Source organism: Herpailurus yagouaroundi, unplaced genomic scaffold (genome assembly GCF_014898765.1).
Source record: "Herpailurus yagouaroundi ecotype Mexico unplaced genomic scaffold, PumYag 100, whole genome shotgun sequence".
Taxonomy (NCBI): domain Eukaryota; kingdom Metazoa; phylum Chordata; class Mammalia; order Carnivora; family Felidae; genus Herpailurus; species Herpailurus yagouaroundi.
The window spans coordinates 8,384,922-8,403,640 of record NW_024412391.1 but is presented as its reverse complement, the minus strand read 5'-3'; the positions used below and the strand labels follow the sequence as shown (position 1 = coordinate 8,403,640).

At 36.7% G+C, this 18,719-nt stretch overlaps 1 protein-coding gene across 12 annotated transcripts in view; it reads left to right on the top strand.

Annotated features, from left to right (window-relative positions):
* The window catches only part of LUC7L2 (LUC7 like 2, pre-mRNA splicing factor), a 58,627-nt gene extending 40,445 nt beyond the window's left edge, over window positions 1–18,182 (top strand). For all 12 annotated transcript variants that reach the window (XM_040471807.1, XM_040471812.1, XM_040471813.1 and 9 more), the window contains 5 exons: window positions 4,672–4,848; window positions 6,861–6,952; window positions 9,631–9,660; window positions 13,205–13,396; window positions 17,051–18,182. In XM_040471807.1, coding sequence (XP_040327741.1) covers window positions 4,672–4,848; window positions 6,861–6,952; window positions 9,631–9,660; window positions 13,205–13,396; window positions 17,051–17,228 — 669 coding nt within the window. In that variant the 3' untranslated portion in view covers window positions 17,229–18,182. The remainder of the gene's footprint in view (window positions 1–4,671; window positions 4,849–6,860; window positions 6,953–9,630; window positions 9,661–13,204; window positions 13,397–17,050) is intronic.
* Window positions 18,183–18,719: the final 537 nt, after the last annotated feature.

The following is an 18,719-nucleotide window of genomic DNA, read 5'->3' as shown; positions in this document are numbered from 1 at the left end:
TGGGGCGCCTGGGTGGCGCAGTCGGTTAAGTGTCCGACTTCAACCAGGTCACGATCTCGCGGTCCATGAGTTCGAGCCCCGCGTCAGGCTCTGGGCTGATGGCTCAGAGCCTGGAGCCTGTTTCCGATTCTGTGTCTCCCTCTCTCTGCCCCTCCCCTGTTCATGCTCTGTCTCTCTCTGTCCCAAAAATAAATAAACGTTGAAAAAAAAAATTAAAAAAAATAAAAAAAAAATAAAAGAATGATACTCTCCCTTGTTAAATGGAGTGTTCTGTAAATGTCAGTTGAGTCAGGATGGTTGATTAATTGTTCAAATCTTTACACATCCTATTGATTTTCTGTTTATTTACTGAGAGGAATATTCAAGTCTCTACCTCTAATTGTGGATTTATCTATGCTTTTCAGTTTTGTCAGTTTTTGCTTCATGTATTTTGAAACTATTATTAGGCTAATACACCTTTAGGTTTGTTGTGTCTTTTTGAATAATTGGGCCCTTTATTATTTTGAACTGTCCTAGTAATGTCTTTTGCTTTCAAATCTTGATCTGATATTAATAAGGTCTTTTTAGCTTTTTTTAGATGTTAAAGTTGTATACTGTAAACTCCAGAGAAACCACTGGAGGGGAAAAAAGTATAACTAATAGTAGAAATAAAATGGAGTCCTAAATAATACTTAATCCAAAAGAAGGCAGGAAAAAAGGAATAAACAACAGATTGGACATAGAGAAAATAAATAGCATAGTGGTGTACCGATAATTATGTTAAATGTAACCCAGTGTACCAATAATTACATTAAATGTAAATGGTCTAAATATTCCAACTAAAAGGCAAAGATTGTGAGACTGGATTTTTTTTAAAAAGCAAGAGCTAGCTATAATAAATCTACTTTAGGGGCTGTAGGTGGCTCAGTCAGTTACACGTCCGAGTTCATCTCAAGGTCATGATCTCACGGCTTGTGAGTTCAAGTTCCACTTTGGGCTCTCTGCTGACAGCTCAGAGCCTGGAGCCTGCTTCAGATTCTGTGTCTCCCTCTCTCTCTGCCCCTCCCCTGCTTGCACTCTCTCAAAAATAAATAAACTTAAAAAAAAAACAACAAACTACTTTAAAGTGTTTATTTTGAGAGAGAGAATGCATATGAGCAGGGGTGGGGCAAAGAGGGAGAGAGAAAATCCCAAGCGGAGTCTGTGCTGTCAGCACAAAGCCCAGCGTGGGGCTTGGTCCCATGAAGCATGAGATCATGACCTGCACCAAATGCACCAAAATCAAGAGTCAGACGCTTCACCGACTGAGCCACCTAGTCTCCCCTGGAATCTACTTTAAATATAAATATATATTAAAGGTAATAGGATGGAAAAGAATATGCTGTGTAACCTTCTTAGTATTTTTGAAGTCTTAATGTTGAGGATTTCTTTATTATTTTTTTTAACTTAGATTTTATATTTTTATTACCTATTTTTTTTTTAAATAGAATTGATTGTCAAGTTAGTTAACATATAGTGTATACAGTGTGCTCTTGGCTTTGGGAGTAGATTTCCATGATTCATCACTTACATACAACACCCAGTGCTCAGCCCCAACAAGTGCCCTCCTCAATGCCCATTACCTATTTTCCCCTCTCCTCCGCGGCCCCCCCCCCCAACCCTCTGTTCTCTGTATTTAAGAGTCTCTTATGGTTTGCCTCCCTCTGTTTGAAACTGTTTTTTCCCCTTCCCTTCCCCCATGGTCTTCTGTTAAGTTTCTCAAATTAGCATTTCTTGAAATGTAATTAATACCAATCCAGAAAATAAACACTGAATTTTTATATTTTAAATGTTTATTTTGAGAGGGAGTGCACGCACGAGCGAAAGAGCAGAAAGAGAGGGAGAGAGAGAAAATCCCAAGCAGACTTCTCATTGCTAGCACAGAGCCAGATGTAGGGTTTGATCTCACGAACCATGAGATCATGACCTGAGCCAAAATCAAGAGTCAGATGCTTAACTGACTGGGCCACCCAGTTGCCCCAATTTTTAAATGCAGAGTATTTTATAGCTCATTTCCCCCAAAGACTCTGGTAGCGAACATAGTGATGTTATTACTTGCATGTTTTGTTTTCATGAAATTTCATGCATATGTATTTGAAGATTTTCTAGTATCACACAGTGGCTTAACGTCTTTAATCTGTTATATTTTGTCTGCATTTGATTTTTACTAAGGACAATACTTTAAAAAATGTGCTTGCCCATTTTAGATTGTGTTCAACTGCACATAAAAGAAAACTTAACTTACAGTGGGTTAACCAAAAAAGGGTTTTGTTGTTCTCCTTTAGTAAATACTCGTGGTTAGGGAGTCTGATATGGCAGCTCCATGATTCCATCTAGTATACAAGTTACTTACACCTTTATGTTCAGCCATCTTTATTATATGGATTCATCTTTATGTTTATCATTTTTTGGCGGTAATATGGCCACTATGCCTAAAGCCTTTCTTCTGCATAACTAGAAAAAGGAATAGTAAGGCACAAAAATTGAGTTGACTTGCCTCTGTGTATCATGTGTTTGTGTTTATCTTTTTTAAAAACTTTTATTTTGAAATATTTCCAGAGATACAAAAGAAATAGTATAAGGAATGCCCCTATATCCTTCACGTGGACTCCAAATATTAACATTTTTACCACATTTCCTTTTTTTTCTCCTATTGTATGTGTATTGTATGTGTAATGTTTGACATTAAGTTATAGATGTAAAGCCTCTTTATCCCCAAATACTCCAATGTGTATTTACTAAAAACAAGGATATTTTATTACATAAATGCAGTATAGTGATTTGAATCAGAAATTAAGATTAATACAATACTATTAATTGGAAGACTTTATTCAGATTCTTCTGAATTGTCCCACTAATGTTCTCTTTTATTAAAATTTTTTTCTTTGGGACCCCTAGGTGTTTTAGTCTGTTAAGTGTCTGACTCCTGATTCTGGCTCAGGTCATGATCTCACGGTTTGTGGGTTTCAGCCCTGCATTGGGCTCTGTGCTGATGGTGTGGATCTTGCTTGGATTCTCTCTTTCTCTCTCTCTCTCTCTCTCTCTCTCTCTCTCTCTCTCTCTCTCTCTCTCTCAAGATCAGTGAATAAATATAAAAATTTTTTTTCTTTGTTTAAGGTCCAGTTCAAGATCATATGCTGCATTTATTTGTTCATGTTCCTCTAGGCCTCTTTAATGTGGAACTTTAGTCTTTGGCATGATCTTGACAGTTTTGAAAAGTACAGGCTAATTATTTTGTAAAATGTTTTTCAGTTTGGGTTTGTCTGATTTTCTTCTTGATTAGAATTTTGACAGGAGTACCATTTAAGTAGTGTTATATGCATCAGAAGGCACATGCTAGTAATTTGTCCCATTTCTGGTGATATTGCCTCTTTTTCGACTGTGAAGTTACAGTGCTTTCCTTTTTGTAATAAGTGTCTTGGTATTGACACTTTTTTCTTTTTTTTAATGTTTATTTTTAAGAGAGAGACAGCATGCAAACAGGGAAGGGGAAGAGAGAGAGGGAGATACAGAATCTGAAGCCAGCTCCAGGCTCAGAGCCTGATACAGGGCTCAAACTCAAATGGTGAGATCATGACCTGAGCTGAAGTTGGATGCTTAACCAACTGATCCACCCAGGCGTCCCTTGGTATTGACATTTTTGAAACTGTAAATATTGTTTCCCATCACTTCTGATCCACAGGTGATAACAGCCATTAGTGATTTTTTATCTCAGCTTACTGACTCCCTTTGAAAGAACTTTTCTATATATTCCCTCCAGCAATGTCCACTTAAATATCTCTAAAGCCAAAGCTGCATAAAGGCTTGGAATACAATTTTTTTGTTTTTAAGTTTTTTTTTTTATTTTTTTTTATTTTGAGAGAGAGAGTGCATGCACATGCTCAAGCAGAGGTGGAGGGCAGAGAGAGGGAGAAAGAGAAAATCCTAAGTAGGCTCCACACCATCATTGCAGAGCCTGATGTGGGGCTCTATCTCACGAATCAAGAGTTGGACGCTTAACCAACTGAGCCACCTAGGTGCCCCAGGAAGTGTAATGTTTTTTTAGGTAGAGAGGTGGCTGTGTCAGACGATAACCAGAATATTTTCAGTAAGGAAAAATGATTGAGTGTAAGACATCTTACTATTGTTAAGGTACTTCCTCTCATTGCTTATAGAACTATTGCTTTTGGTGGAAAGTTATCATTTGTATGCCCTGTCCACATTTCCAAAGGGAAAAGAAATGACCTGTGGGTAAGAAGGCAGTGGAAGGAAACTGTAATAATACCAAAGACATTCATTCCCTCTCTGCCAGTGTGGGTGACTTTTTTCTTGATCCTTCACTGATGTATATAGTTTTGGGGTTGCTTCGTTTCATTTTTAACAAAAATTGCAGAAAAGAAAACCCAGAACACTGAGAAGGCCTTTCCGAAAGTCGTGTTCTATGTCGTGGTAGAATTCTTACAGTAGTTCTTGGCAAAATACAGTTTACTTCCATTGGATAGGTCCCAAGGACAGAGGATGAGGGTAATGGAAAACCCATGGATTTTCATAACAAAATAGCCATACTTTGCGTATTCATCAGAAAACTTTTCTTTATATGTACATAGTGTATTTTGTGTAGTGGTATGACTCAGTGAGGTTTATATGAATATTGTTTTTCTTACTTTTGTTCAGGAAGTTTATAGGAATTCTATGCCGGCTTCCAGTTTCCAACAACAGAAACTTCGAGTCTGTGAAGTCTGCTCTGCCTATTTAGGTCTTCATGATAATGATAGACGACTGGCTGATCATTTTGGGGGTAAACTGCACCTGGGATTTATTGAAATAAGAGAGAAACTTGAAGAATTAAAGGTACATTGGTAAATTAATATCCTTCACTTTATCTAATTTAATCACTCGTTGTTTTGATATGTATTAGTTATCTTTTTGTGTAATATCTTGGCTGAAATTCTGCTAACAATTCATACCAAATAGAGTAGGATTATCAATGGAGATAACAGTTGGTTTAATGGATGATGTCTGAAAAACAGACTTTAAATACTGTCCCCTTATTTTGGGGGATAGTGTTTTGTGTTGGATAGGACATTGAATTAGGAATCTTGCAAACTGAGTTCTGAACTAATTGTTTCATACAAATTCCCCCCAAATTTTTATTCTATTTTCTATAAAATAAACAGTATAATATTTACTTTAATTTTTTTTAATGTTTATTTTTGAGACAGAGACCGAGCGTGAACAGGGGAGGGGCAGCGAGAAAGGGAGACACAGAATCCGAAACAGGCTTCAGGCTCTGAGCTATCAGCACAGAGCCCGACGCAGGGCTCGAACCCACGAACTGTGAGATCATGACTGAGCCGAAGTCGGACGCTTAACCAACTGAGTCACCCAGGCGCCCCGTTATAATATTTACTTTAAAGGAAGATTGAGAAAATGAGTCTAGTACTAATTTTTTTGAAATATTTTGCAGTTCTTCATAACAAGCTTGTAGGACCTCTAGTTTTATTTTATGCTCCTACTCCTGTTTCAGAAAGGAATTAGAATGAAACCTATCTTTAAAAAAAGGACAGTTATTATCACTTAACATATATATACCACTATTGTGAGAAAGGCAGTACAGTTCCTACTCGTGCTGAATTCTTTTGAGAAGACAGGAAAACAACAAACAGGGTATTTCTAAAGAGGTTAAAGATCAGAATAAATGGATATAGTCAATTTACTTTTCAAGAATCTGGTGTGGCTATTGGTTGTTTTTTTCTTTTTTTACATTTATTCAGTTTTGAGAGAGACAAGCATGTGAGTGGGGGAGGGGCAAGAGAGAGAGGGAGACACAGAATCTGAATCAGGCTGCAGGCTCTGAGCTGTCAGCACAGAATCCGATGCAGGGCTTGAACTCAAAAACTGTGAGATCATGACCTGAGCCAAAGTCAGACAGTTAACTGACTGAGCCACTCAGGTGCCCCTGATGCAGCTAGTTTTTTTTTAAATTTTGGCACTGTAGCATTTTGTTATGAGCAGGAGACTGGCTCAAAGGTGGCAATCACCGGATAGTGACTTTTATTACTGAAATTAACCCAAGATCTATAGTTTCACATTTAAAATAATGTGGAGTCAGAAACACTTAGGGACGTCTCTGTATTTGTAATTAACAGTGAGCTCTTCTAAGTATTCTGAGTAACTGGGATGATTTGGGGTAAGTTTTTTTAAATGACTAAGTTTCACTATTTCACATGGTTACTGGGGTCTAAGTTAAAACTCAAAAATAGTACTGTTTGGGAATCTTTGCAGATACAGAGCTAGCAACAGGACTATTTAGCTTTTTACTGGTACTTTTTGAAGCAGCAGAATTGAGGTGGTAATTGGAAGTGACAGAAGACATTTTTATTTTGGAAATCATAGGGAATGGGAGCTTATAGTGATTTATACTGCTTAATGTTCTTTAAAAAATACAAAATAGGTGTACCTCGCTGGCTCAGTTGGCATGGCATATTCCTCTTGATCTCAGGGTCGTGGGTGTAGAGATTACTGGAAAAAAAAAAAAAGACTTGAAATATACAAAGTAATGCTTGAAAATATTCAAAGGAGAAAAGTCTTGTAGAAATGATTTTGAAATATTAAGTCATGAAGAAACATGAGATTTTACAAATGTTCCCCAGAAGGGGGGAAGAAACATTTTGGAAACTAGACTTGCATAATGATTTTACCCAGTAAAAGTTTTAATTGAACTGTTATTAAACAGATTTTGATGTTACCTGTGCTATATTGGGAACCACATGTCGTAGAGTGTAGGATAATTCTTATTAAGAATGGACTCAGTAACTAATGCTTCTCATTTTTTATTATTTGAATTGTCATTGTCTTTTAAGAGAGTTGTAGCTGAGAAACAGGAGAAAAGAAATCAGGAACGCCTGAAACGAAGAGAAGAAAGAGAGAGAGAAGAAAGGGAGAAGCTGAGGAGGTATGGAGTGATGAACTGAATAGTCCAACTATCTGATGTTGAATGTCCCTGGCTCTAAAAAGAGATGTGATTAATACAGGATTTTCGTTGTTACTAAATCTGCATGTGGGAAATTTCTGTTTACTCTTAAAAGTATTACTATGTGAGACAGTGTTTACAAAAATGTTAACTTACAGCCATTTAAATCAGGGTGATTTCCTTCAACATGTATGGAGGAGTGAGTAAAGAGTCACATCCTTATTTTTTGTAAGATTTACTACAAAGCTCTTTCTAGCCCTCTGGTTTTCATAATGGCTGCGTTTGTACCAGATTGGTATAAAACTATTTTTATTTTTGTGATCTGCTTTATTCTTAGTTTGGGTTTTGTTTGTTTCATTGGTTATCTTACATTGTGCTTTGATTCTGTATTTCTTCAGTTCTAGGAGCTATAAACTTTTAAGATTGTATTAATTTAATAATAGCTAAATGTATGCAATTTTTATATTGGTATTCATTAGTTGATAAAGTCATATTCTTCATATTTAGTAAACATTTGAACATTAGTGTTCTGAGCCACTTTTACCCATTGGCAGCAAATTGTGTGGCATCGTGGTGGGAACCTTCTTTGAACTCACGTACATAACTTCTTTAACAACTTCAGGATGGACAGATATGCCACAAAAGAATTATGTGTAGTTCTCATTTATAGTGTTTCCTTAATTGTATTACACATCTCTGGAAGTTAAATACTTCCCAGCAGATTTTGTGCCTAATTAAAACCCTTTATGATATGTGACTTGGTCATGGCAACTTCCCCAGGCTTTGAGCATGTTTTACCGTAGTCTCTTTCAAGATGTTTAAACTAACTTTGTGTTACATGACTTGTAGCAGGTAATATTTTTGCACGGCCGTGAAGAAATGAAACAAAACTACACTTCCCTTTTTAAGGGGAGTGCTGTCGTATATCCATTGATATATATGTTCTTCATTTACCGTAAATTTTACCTCATAGCTCTATCACTGTTCTCTTTTGTGTACACTGATTTTCTGTGGGAATATTGCTTAGCTTTATAAGACTGTATAAATGGCATTAGAAATCTCATTTTAAAATTCTGAATATAGTGCCACTAATTTATATACTTCAACTGAAATGATAGTTGGATGAGAACAAAAATTCTTTGCCATGACTACATTTTCACATCTGTGGCTGACAAGAAAGTGTACCACATCTTACTCCTTTGTTGCCAACTGGCAAATTTCTTTTAACATCGATGGTAAAATGTGATGCTATTTCAGAAATGTGTTTGAAGTTTTCTTTTTTTTAAACTGTGAACTTGAGGAAGTATCAGAACTAAGAATGAAAGATGAAGAAATTACAAGCAAGTACGGAGTTATACAAGATGGGATCCCAGCTATGGTATTGAAAAGGATAATGATAAAAACTATTACTTACTGAGTGCCTGTTATGTACCAGGCCTGTGCTACGAATTGGCCTATATTCGTTCATTTAATCCTTACAATTGCCTGTGAAATTTACTTTGCTGTGCTGCTTTTGCACATGGCAAAGCTGAGGGAAGATATATATTTATTATCTGTCTGGGTCACAGGTAGTGATGCAACTGAGTTAAAACTTAAATCAGGATGAGTCCAAAGCTCATCCTTCAGTTGTGCTGTATCTTCCCCGCAAGACACCCATGGTTTCCTAATAACCACAGTACTAGCCATTACTATTTATCGAGTGTTAATTATATGCCAAGAAATGTGAAGAGTGCTTTAATAAGGGTATCATGTGTCATGTTAAGAAAGATATTGTAAGATTGAGTTGGGTGTTGTAGCAATTACGCTATGAGGTTATAGTTCAAAAGTGAATATATCTCAGATAATAGAAATTTTACCCTGTTCCCACAGGGAAAGAAAAGATGACAGAGATATAAATAACGAATTTTTTCCAGGTTGGGAAGTATTTCCTGGGGAATTAGTGAATGGTTATTTATTGTGGTTTTTACTCCCAGGATCATGTTTTTTTCTCTCTTTTTTTTGTAATTAAAAAAAAATTTTTTTTTAATGTTTATTTTTGAGAGAGACAAAACATGGGTCGGGGAGGGGCAGAGAGAGGAAGACACAGAATCCGAAGCAGACTCCAGGCTCTGAGCTATTAGCACAGATCCTGACATAGGGCTTGAATCACAAACCATGAGATCATGACCTCTGCTGAAGTTGGATGCTTCACTGACTAAGCCACTGAGGTGCCCCTCCTAGGAGTGTATTCTCTTAGAGAGCTAGGTGTCCTAGATAGGGGATCTCATATGCCAAGGTGGGGAAGTCTGTACGGTTTGTGGTGTATTTTGGAAAAATTTGCACACGTTCATATGTGTTTCATATTTATAGAATGAAAAGATTAGAAATCAGGGGGTGCCTTGGGGGCTCCTTCAGTTGAGCATCTGACTTTCGGTTTTGTTTGACTCAGGTCATGATCTCTCGATTTGTGGGATCAAGCCCCGCATCAGGCTCTGCACTGACATTATGGCGCCTGCTTGGGATTCTCCCATCTCTTCATCTCTCTCTGCCCCTCCTGCACTCTCTTTCCCTCAAAATAAATACACATTTTAAAAGATTAGAAATCAGGAAGAATGTAATTTTAACAGTGCATTGTACTTTTTCTTAGTCTTTTTTTCTAAAAATAGATACTCTTTTTTCAGGTCTCGATCACATAGCAAGAATCCCAAAAGGTAAGTTTTACACAAAATGTACATAAGTATTGAAGTTGGGTTTTTTCCAGATGTTGTTTTCATAGATTAAATATTTTTAAAAAATGAATGAGAATTAATAGAGTAATACTCTTAATTTCTTTTGTAGTTCAAGTGTGGGCATTTTGTTTTAAGATGAAACTGGTCAGAAGGTACTCATGAACTACAGCCTAATTTTATTGGAGTAATATATACAGTGCCCTGGAGTTAAAGGGAAAACTAAAAACATTGGGGCGCCTGGCTGACTCAGTTGGTAGAACATGCAACTATTGATCTCAGGGTTGTAAGTTCAAGACCCACGTTGGGCATAGAGCCTATTGGACAACAAAAAAAGGGAAAGCTAAAAATATTTTAGAATATTTCTTTGAAATCTTTAGAAGTGCAGGCTAAATATGCGACAGTAATTTTCGTGGTGCATGTAAGAAACAGATCAAAGTAAGGAGGGAGAGTGTAGGGTGTACCTGTTGAAAATACAAGCAGGTTGAATAGTGAATACCTTTTTGAAAAAGGGATCCATAGTGAGATATTGAAGGGAAACTGAAATGTTTATTAGTTTATACCCTGGTCTTCACTTTATATGTTTATTACTTATAACTTTGTACCGAGATCACAAAAAACTTCAGAGGGGCAAGAGAACACTTTATTTTTAAAGCTTTGACATTAATATTTGACGTCTTTTTGAAGACATTCTTTAAAAGTTTTAGTAGTTGCTAATTTTTTTCTGAGAAAGGTGGGGAAGCATGGTGTATGTCGTCATTTTTAAAATTTTTTGTGTGCAATTTTCATTCCTATCCTTGAGTCGTTCTTGTGAGTCCATCCCCACTTAGAATGCCCTTTGTCATTCTTTGTCAAATCTTATAATTTTTCTTGTTCAGATAACTACTTTCTGAAACCTTTGGAGTACTCTTAACTCTAAAGTTAATTATTTCTCAAGAACTTTTCCCTGTATACTAGAGCATTTGCTGTTATGAAAGAAAAACCTGCATTTCTTTTAGATGCCCCATAGTACTTTTCAGGATCTTTCAGCGATGTGTTTCTCCTCCAAACACTAAAAAACTAATAAAAGGGACCAGTTGTGTCAGCCAGTTCATATTGTTGTTTCTGAAATCTAGGATGAATAGAAACATTAAATGTTGATAGTGTTCTTGTTTACCGGTTGATTAATGCAAATTAGTCCCTTTGTTGAAAAGATATTTAAACTGTTTGTACATAGAAAGTCTTCAGATATTGAGGCCAGAACGTTAATTTCTACCATTGTACTCCAAGGCACTTTTCTAGACTTGGCCAATCCCCTTCTCTACCTCAACCTGTTTTTCATACATCAATCAGAATATGCCCTTTAAAAAGTGAAATAAATTACGTCAGCCAAAAGGTATTCCATTTCACTTCATGAGAAGTGAAAGTCCTTGCCATAGCTTTTAAGTAATCGATCTGAGATTGGGGTAAGTAGGTACCAGTTTATGTCTTGTGTCAGCATATTTATTAATAGCTCACCCTTGCTTTTTATATAATTAACCATTGAAAGCATCCTAGTTTGAATGATATGGTACTTGGTCATTTTGCCCTTAAAACCCTGAATTATTCCCCTTGCTGACTTCATTCCAGCCAAACAGATCTCTTAGTCCTTCAATATGCTGAACTTTCTCCTACCTCCGAGCTTTTGCCCCTGTGTTCCCTCTACCTGAAGCAACCTTCTTTGAGATGGCTGATTACCTTATTTTGTCTTTGCTTAAATGCTATTTTACCAGAAAAGCCTTTCCTGCCTATTCTGTAAAAAGATTACCATCTTATTTCTCTGTCCACCTTTACCTTTTTAATATAACCTTTTTTTTACTAGCCGACTTACAGTATTTACTGCTTACATATCTGTGTGGAATTCTGTGTGGAATAACACACTGTGTGGAATAACCTCCATGAGGTTAAGGACTTTGCTTTATTTGCTGCTCAGTCTTCCTAGGACTTAGTGCAAGATGTACCCAGTAAATACTTTTTAAATGAACGACTAATTATCTAGAATTTTGTAAAAGAGGAATGAAATTATGCATTGAAAGACATAAATTCGTTATAGCTCAAAATGAGTGACTAAATCCCATTTAATTAAACTTGCATTGAATGAATTTTATGTTCTTTTCCTTATGCTGCTTTTCAGAGAGATTTTATTCAGTTGTGGAAATATTCGTTCAACCGTAGTTGATGCTGGGTCCACTCTATATGCCTTCTTTTGAATATAAATGTTGACATAAGCTGAATGCTTTTAAACTTGATTTAATAAAATAATCACTTGAAAATGAGCTCGGTTTGTAAATTGTATCACCTGAATAATATGCTTTTGAATTTATTAAATTATGAGAAAACATTACATTTTTAAAGTGACTTTAACAATTTTTTAACTGCTTTATTAAGGTATAATTTACATGCCATAAGTTCAGCCATTTTAAGTGTATAAGTCCATTAGTTATAGTTATGCAATGTCAATGTCAAGTTTAGATCATTGCTATCACTCTAAAAAGGGACAGTTAGAACAAAGTTTCATATCTTTCTTCCTGCTTGGTTTCCGTCACTTACCACACACACATGTTGTGAGTTTTGTGACCCAGTGGAGGCTCCAGAAGTGTTTTTCCTTCTAGCTACTTCAAAACGTTTTTCCTTGACTATAGTCCTATGTACTCACACTTTTTTTTTAGTTCTCTAAAATGACTTATACATGTTTTTTTCCTTCCCAAGCTAAGTACTGCTTACAAGAGAACAGCCTTACTGTGTTGATTACACTGTGACTAGGCATATTGTGGACATTAAAACTTACTTTGATGGTCATAAGATACAACCTTTTAAATTCAGAGTTACATTATCCTAAACACTGATCTCTCTTATGCTTCTCCTCCCTTTTTTATCCATGTCCATCAGGTACATACTTTAGAAACAAAGTATACCAAAAAAATTTTAGAAATTATTTAAATGAACTACAAATCTCTAATAAAATCATCTAGATAGTACAATCCCTGGCATATAGTAGTGGTATAGATTTAATTTTTATGATATTCTTGATATAAATTTATACGATATTTATTGACCTTTAAGAACTAATGTTTCATTTTGAAATTGCAGTATGTAGTTATTTAACATACCAGCATTTTACTTTGGTGTAGATTTAGCTGACTTGAAATAGAACTGGCATCAAGCTTACTGAGCGATTGTTTCTCTTTAAAGAAGAGGCTTTAGGGGCGCCTGGGTGGCGCAGTCGGTTAAGCGCCCGACTTCAGCCAGGTCACGATCTCGCGGTCCGTGAGTTCGAGCCCCGCGTCAGGCTCTGGGCTGATGGCTCAGAGCCTGGAGCCTGTTTCCGATTCTGTGTCTCCCTCTCTCTCTGCCCCTCCCCCGTTCATGCTCTGTCTCTCTCTGTCCCAAAAATAAATAAAAAACGTTGAAAAATAAAACTTTAAAAAAAAAAATAAATAAAGAAGAGGCTTTAGCAAATGAGAAGTGCATTGCTGAGAAAGCTAAAAACTAAAGCAAACGGGTTTTGTAGGTCCAGGTCCAGAGAGCATCGCAGACACCGGTCTCGCTCCATGTCACGGGAACGGAAGAGGAGAACTCGCTCCAAATCTCGGGAGAAACGCCATCGCCACAGATCCCGCTCTAGCAGCCGAAGCCGCAGCCGTAGCCACCAGCGAAGTGGGCACAGTTCTAGAGACAGGAGCAGAGAGCGATCCAGGAGGAGGTACTGAGGTGTCCATAAGAGGATATGGAACTACCTTTATTAAAGGTTTACACTTGGAATACTATTGGTTTGAGACTTGCATCTGGTAACATGTACACATTTGTGTGTGAGTTTGTAACATTTTTTCCCCTGATTATATGGGTAGTTAAATAATACACTTAGGAGCCAGAGTAAAGAAATTGGAACCGATATGGGCAGAGGTTATTGCTTTTTCTCTGCTTAGTGTGTCTTGGGGGAAAAAAAGTACTTTGTGGACAATTTTAGGTACCAGTACCAATTTTTTCAGTATGTATTGGCGCATTAGGGGCTTTAAGAAGTCCTTTCATTTAAAGAGTTTATCTTTGTTTGACTTCTGTTTTCCAAACTTCTTTTGAGCTGGTGCACTTTTTCAGAGCAGACACATTCTGGTATATTGTTTAATCTGCACTCTAGGTATGCGTTGCTATATACAGTTAGCTTGGTGGGGCAGACTTAGACTCTTAAGGAGGGTAGACTTTCTTGGCATGGAAATTTAAAGGTTGCAAGGATGTGGTGTGTTTAAGGACCTGAAACTATATTCAGGATAAAGGATTAGTATGTGGTGGTGGAGCCTTAAGTACACACAGGCTACATCGACCAAGCTCCCAAAACTTCTCAGGTCACAAGATGGTCTTTAAAAGCCAGGTCATTTCTATGGCACATAACCCATGCTTAAAATTGCTTTTTTCTTGAGAACTCTTAACTATGTATGTGATAAATCTTTTTTGAGTGCCTAGCACCTACTAGTCTTAAATTTTCTATCAATTACTCTGCATAAAGCCCATGAGAGAATCCACATAAAGGTGGTAAAAATTTTTTGTTTGGGTGTGGGGTGGGAGGGAGGGAAGCCTTTGTTTGAAATCACTCACAAGCAGAGTTAATAGTAATACGATTTCACTAAATATTTTCTTATATTCTTACCTTGTTCCAAGTAGGTCTCTCCCCCCACCCCCAGCTTCATTGAGTTATAATTGACAAAATTATAAGATATTTAAGGTGAACATTGTGGTGATTAGATTATACATATATATATATTTATATATATATGTATGTATACACACATTATAAAAGGGGTCCCACCATGGGTTAATTAACCTATCCTTCACCTCAGCTGTTTTTCCTTTTTTTTTTTTTTTTCTCCAGTGAAAAGATTTAAGTTCTCTTATTAGGACATTAGTTCTTCAGTTAACTTTTAATCAGTAAGAGTCGTATACTTGCTTCTATACTAGGCCTACTAAAAAAAGAAGTGTAACAGTTGAGCAATTTTTTCAAGTTAGAACACAAGACTAACATCTTTGACAATAAACAGACTGATCTCATACTTAACATATAAAGTGCTAAAGTATACATCAAAATAATACAGGAGTTTAGATGAGGGAAATACCAGAGAAGTAAAAAAATGGGTTCAGATGGTAGGAGAAAGATATTCCAGATGGATTATCATAGACACTTGCAGAGAATGAGGAGGGACTTTATAAGGGACATAGTTCCTAAAGTGATTTGCTTGCTGGCCATTCATCTCATACTCTTAAAACTGTAGACCCACAGTGCAGTGCCCAATAAATGCATTAAAAAAAAGGAATCACCCTACTGGTTGTTGGAAGGTCTAGAGAGTTTGTCTTGTGAACCTGCCCACCTGTCATTGTTTCTGGTATCTGTGAACTCTGATGTCTGTTGGTGGTGGGGATGGAAGGGAGGGGCATGTCTCCTCCCCTGGGATTGTGTTATCCTAGTCCTAAATGGTTCCTGCATTTATGAAGTTGTATAGGACATTTTTCCACTATCCTACATGCCACCCCTGGTGTTTTCAGCATGTTCATAAACAGGTTTATTTTTGTAAAACTATTAAAAGTTTTTGCTTTTCTCAAGAGCACTTCTAATCTCGACAACTTATTCTCTTTCAAAGCAGCATTGTGTTTTTACCAAAAATTAGCAGCCAATTGCTATTCAAATCTACATGTTAGTACATAAAACGTCAAGTTACTGCTATATATTTCAGTTTAAATTTCAAGGTAAAAGTCCTAATTCAAAGTCTTAATGATTTACTGTTTCTCCACCCCAACTATGAAATACTGGTCTGAATTCTGTTAGTGACATTTCCCTGGCAACAGTTACCTTAATAAATGAGGACTTGGCTTGCATTTTTCTACATCCTGGTCTTTTCAAACACGTGGTGCAGACTTCACAGTCAGATTAGTTGGGTTCGGTGGCTGTGGCCAAATAATCTAATTATCCTGTCATCTCCCATCTTTTAAGTACTTGGGTTATTAGTATTGGTAATTTGAATGAAATGTTGAGTGTAAATAAAATGCTTATGGAAGGGACATTGTAATCTCTCACAAGATCCTAGTTGATGCTCATCTCGTGGTTATTCTCCAGTTATTACTGACCTTTGAGACTTACCTGCCGTTGTATCTAATTCTTAGGCATCTTCTCTCCATGTTACATTCTTAGAAAGATTCTGGAGAGGAGCAGTGTAACCAGACATGCACTGTGATTTTTTTTTTTTTCCCTACATCTTTTAAAAATTAAGCTTATTCTAACGTTAAGTAGAATGCTCAAAGTTGACATTTTAATCTTTCAACCTTTTCAGTCCTTTTTTTTTTTTTCCTGCATTAGAAGCTCAAAGTATTAGCTAACCCATGTTCACACTTAGAATCTGAAGCCTGGTTAAGAGAGATGATTATGTAAAAGTACCATGTCACCTGTAAAGAACCAAATATATGTAATATATATTATTAATTCATTCTAGAGATTGAAAGTATAGATTTCATATTCTGATCCCATCATATCCTTTGGTTTTCCTTCTGATTGAATTTCTGATAATCACTTACCTTTCTCATTGAAATTGGGTATGGGAATGGAGAGATGGTGTAAAGAAGCCATTATGGTTAATCAAGATGTAGTGTGATCATCTTTCTGTCTTCCATTCTTATTTTTTTCTGTTGGTTGAATGAGCTCACTGAGGAGGAGTAAAGATTTTAAAAATAATAAATGGTTATCTGAAGCCATATCATTAATTGAGTACTTCCTTATCTAAGTTGAGTGTTGGCAAACTATTGCCTGCAGGCCAAATCTGGCCCCATAGCCGGTTTTTGAATAGCCAGTGAGCTATGGGTGGTTTTTAAATTGTTGAAGGGTTGATAAAAAGAAAAGGAAGAAGAATATCTACCTAAAATATTTACTCTCTGGCTCAACAGCAAAGAAAATAAGATTTGCTGACCTCAGTTGTAAGTTTTAAATTTCCATCCAGTTTGGAACCTGTATTCTGTTTATAGATTTTTTAAAAATCGGTTTAACACTTTGATTTTTAAAGATACTGTCTATGTACTATTTTCATATTAAATACATTTGCCATGAATTAGAAACATTTTATGATTGCCTCTGAAATAATGAGAATATCCTAGAAGTCATTATTTTAGCTTACGGTTTTTGACCCTTACCTGCTTGTTTTCACCCATCTCCCTTGTCACCTTGGGTAGTGCTCTTTTCAGCCCGAAAACTGGCTCCTCTGTCTTTCTTGGATGTAGTCTGTATATCTTCAGCTATCAATCAGTACCTTAATATTTATCCGATTCTTTGATTTGGATATTGGGTTTCCCAACACATTTTGCTCCTCAAATTAATATTTTTCAGATCCTCAAAAGAAAGATTCAGAGACCAAGACTTAGCATCACGTGACAGAGACAGGAATTCAAGAGACAGATCACCTCGTGACAGAGACCGAAAAGATAAGAAGCGGTCCTATGAGAGCGCTAATGGCAGATCAGAAGACAGGAGGAGCTCTGAAGAGCGCGAAGCAGGGGAGATATAATTAGCTGTGTACATATCCTCAATCCTTAAGCTTCCTATGGAGTTACATACTATTGTTTAGTTTACAGCTATTGGGGGTTACAGTGAGCAGTTCCAGACTCCAATCCAAATAGGCTAGATGCACAGTATCTAACTCGATCTGAACTGAACTTGTTTTCCCTGATGAAGCCTAAAACTACATCCATAGTTTCTGGTGAACCTGTAATGCGATTCTGAAAGTACAGTTTTATATAATAAGATGCCGATATCTTTATTCTTTCTAGTAGGAGTGATAGTGAACGAATTGTGTTGCTTGCCTTGGGAATTTTTGAACATTTGTAAAATGCTGTCTTCCTTTCTAGTCCACAAACAACAGCTTTCAGAATTTTTCTTTTTAATTCTTCTTCCTCTGACTTTTGTATCCCCTAATACCTCCACCCTCTAATTATAGGAGAAAGGGGGAGCAGGGAAGCAATATGACTTCTGTTCTAAGGTTCTGTTCCCATTATTATGAGCTGATTACAGAGCATTTATACTGGAAAGTGTGCTGGAGAAATTTCAATACCCGGAGTTTTTGTTTTACAGTGCCTATTTAGGGTTGGAAGTTGAACAGCCTGTTGCATCACATACTTTGCTTTTTTATTGAAATTTTGAAATCCAACATGTCTTGATTTTTCTGTTCTATTGAATTGCTATGTTCAGGATGTTTTGAAAAGGGGGGTGGGGCAGGGACTCTTTCATAAGCACTTGTTTTATTTTGTGTGTGTGTGTGTGTGTGTGTGTGGAGTATAAAGGCTACAACCTTATTGTAAAAAATAATAAAATGAAACAATCACCACCACCATCATTAAACTGTAACTTGTCTAGTAAATTGTCACTAGAACTATTTGATGTGGGCATTTCTTCTGTTCTATCATCATTAGTGCCTTACTGTGCAAGGCACCAAAGGAAATAAACACATACTTGCCAAGATGAACTGTTGCTCCGCCTGGTCCAGCCCGGGCCCCTGCTGACTGTATTCCAGCTGTTTAGGGCTGTCTGCAACAAATGCTATAGAGAGGGACTAGACCTGCAAAAGAAATTCGGTTTTTCTGGTTTTGTTTTTTTCATTCAGCCAACCAAAATAAAAACATGGTGTAATCAATGTAATGAGCAAAACAGTTTCTGCACTGAAGAGCTAGGTACCTACCAGTGATTTTATGGGCAGGTATCACTTGTGATTCTAGAAAATCAAGGAACAAAAATAACTTCAGTGAAGTTAGTGTCTGTGTTACAGTTAACAAACATCACCTTCCAATAACTGTCTTCGGTCCCCTAAGTGTGTGGGCCATAGGGGGGAAGGGAACCTAATTTTAAGTGGCAAATTTGCATCTAAAAGGGACACTCACCAGGTTTACCAAGCTGTGCATCTTTACCTGAAAGTTTTCTACCATATTTGGTTCCATGTATTCCAGTTTATTCAGAGTTTAACTATCTGAGACCCATCTTCCATCAGTGGCCCATTCTCTTTTAT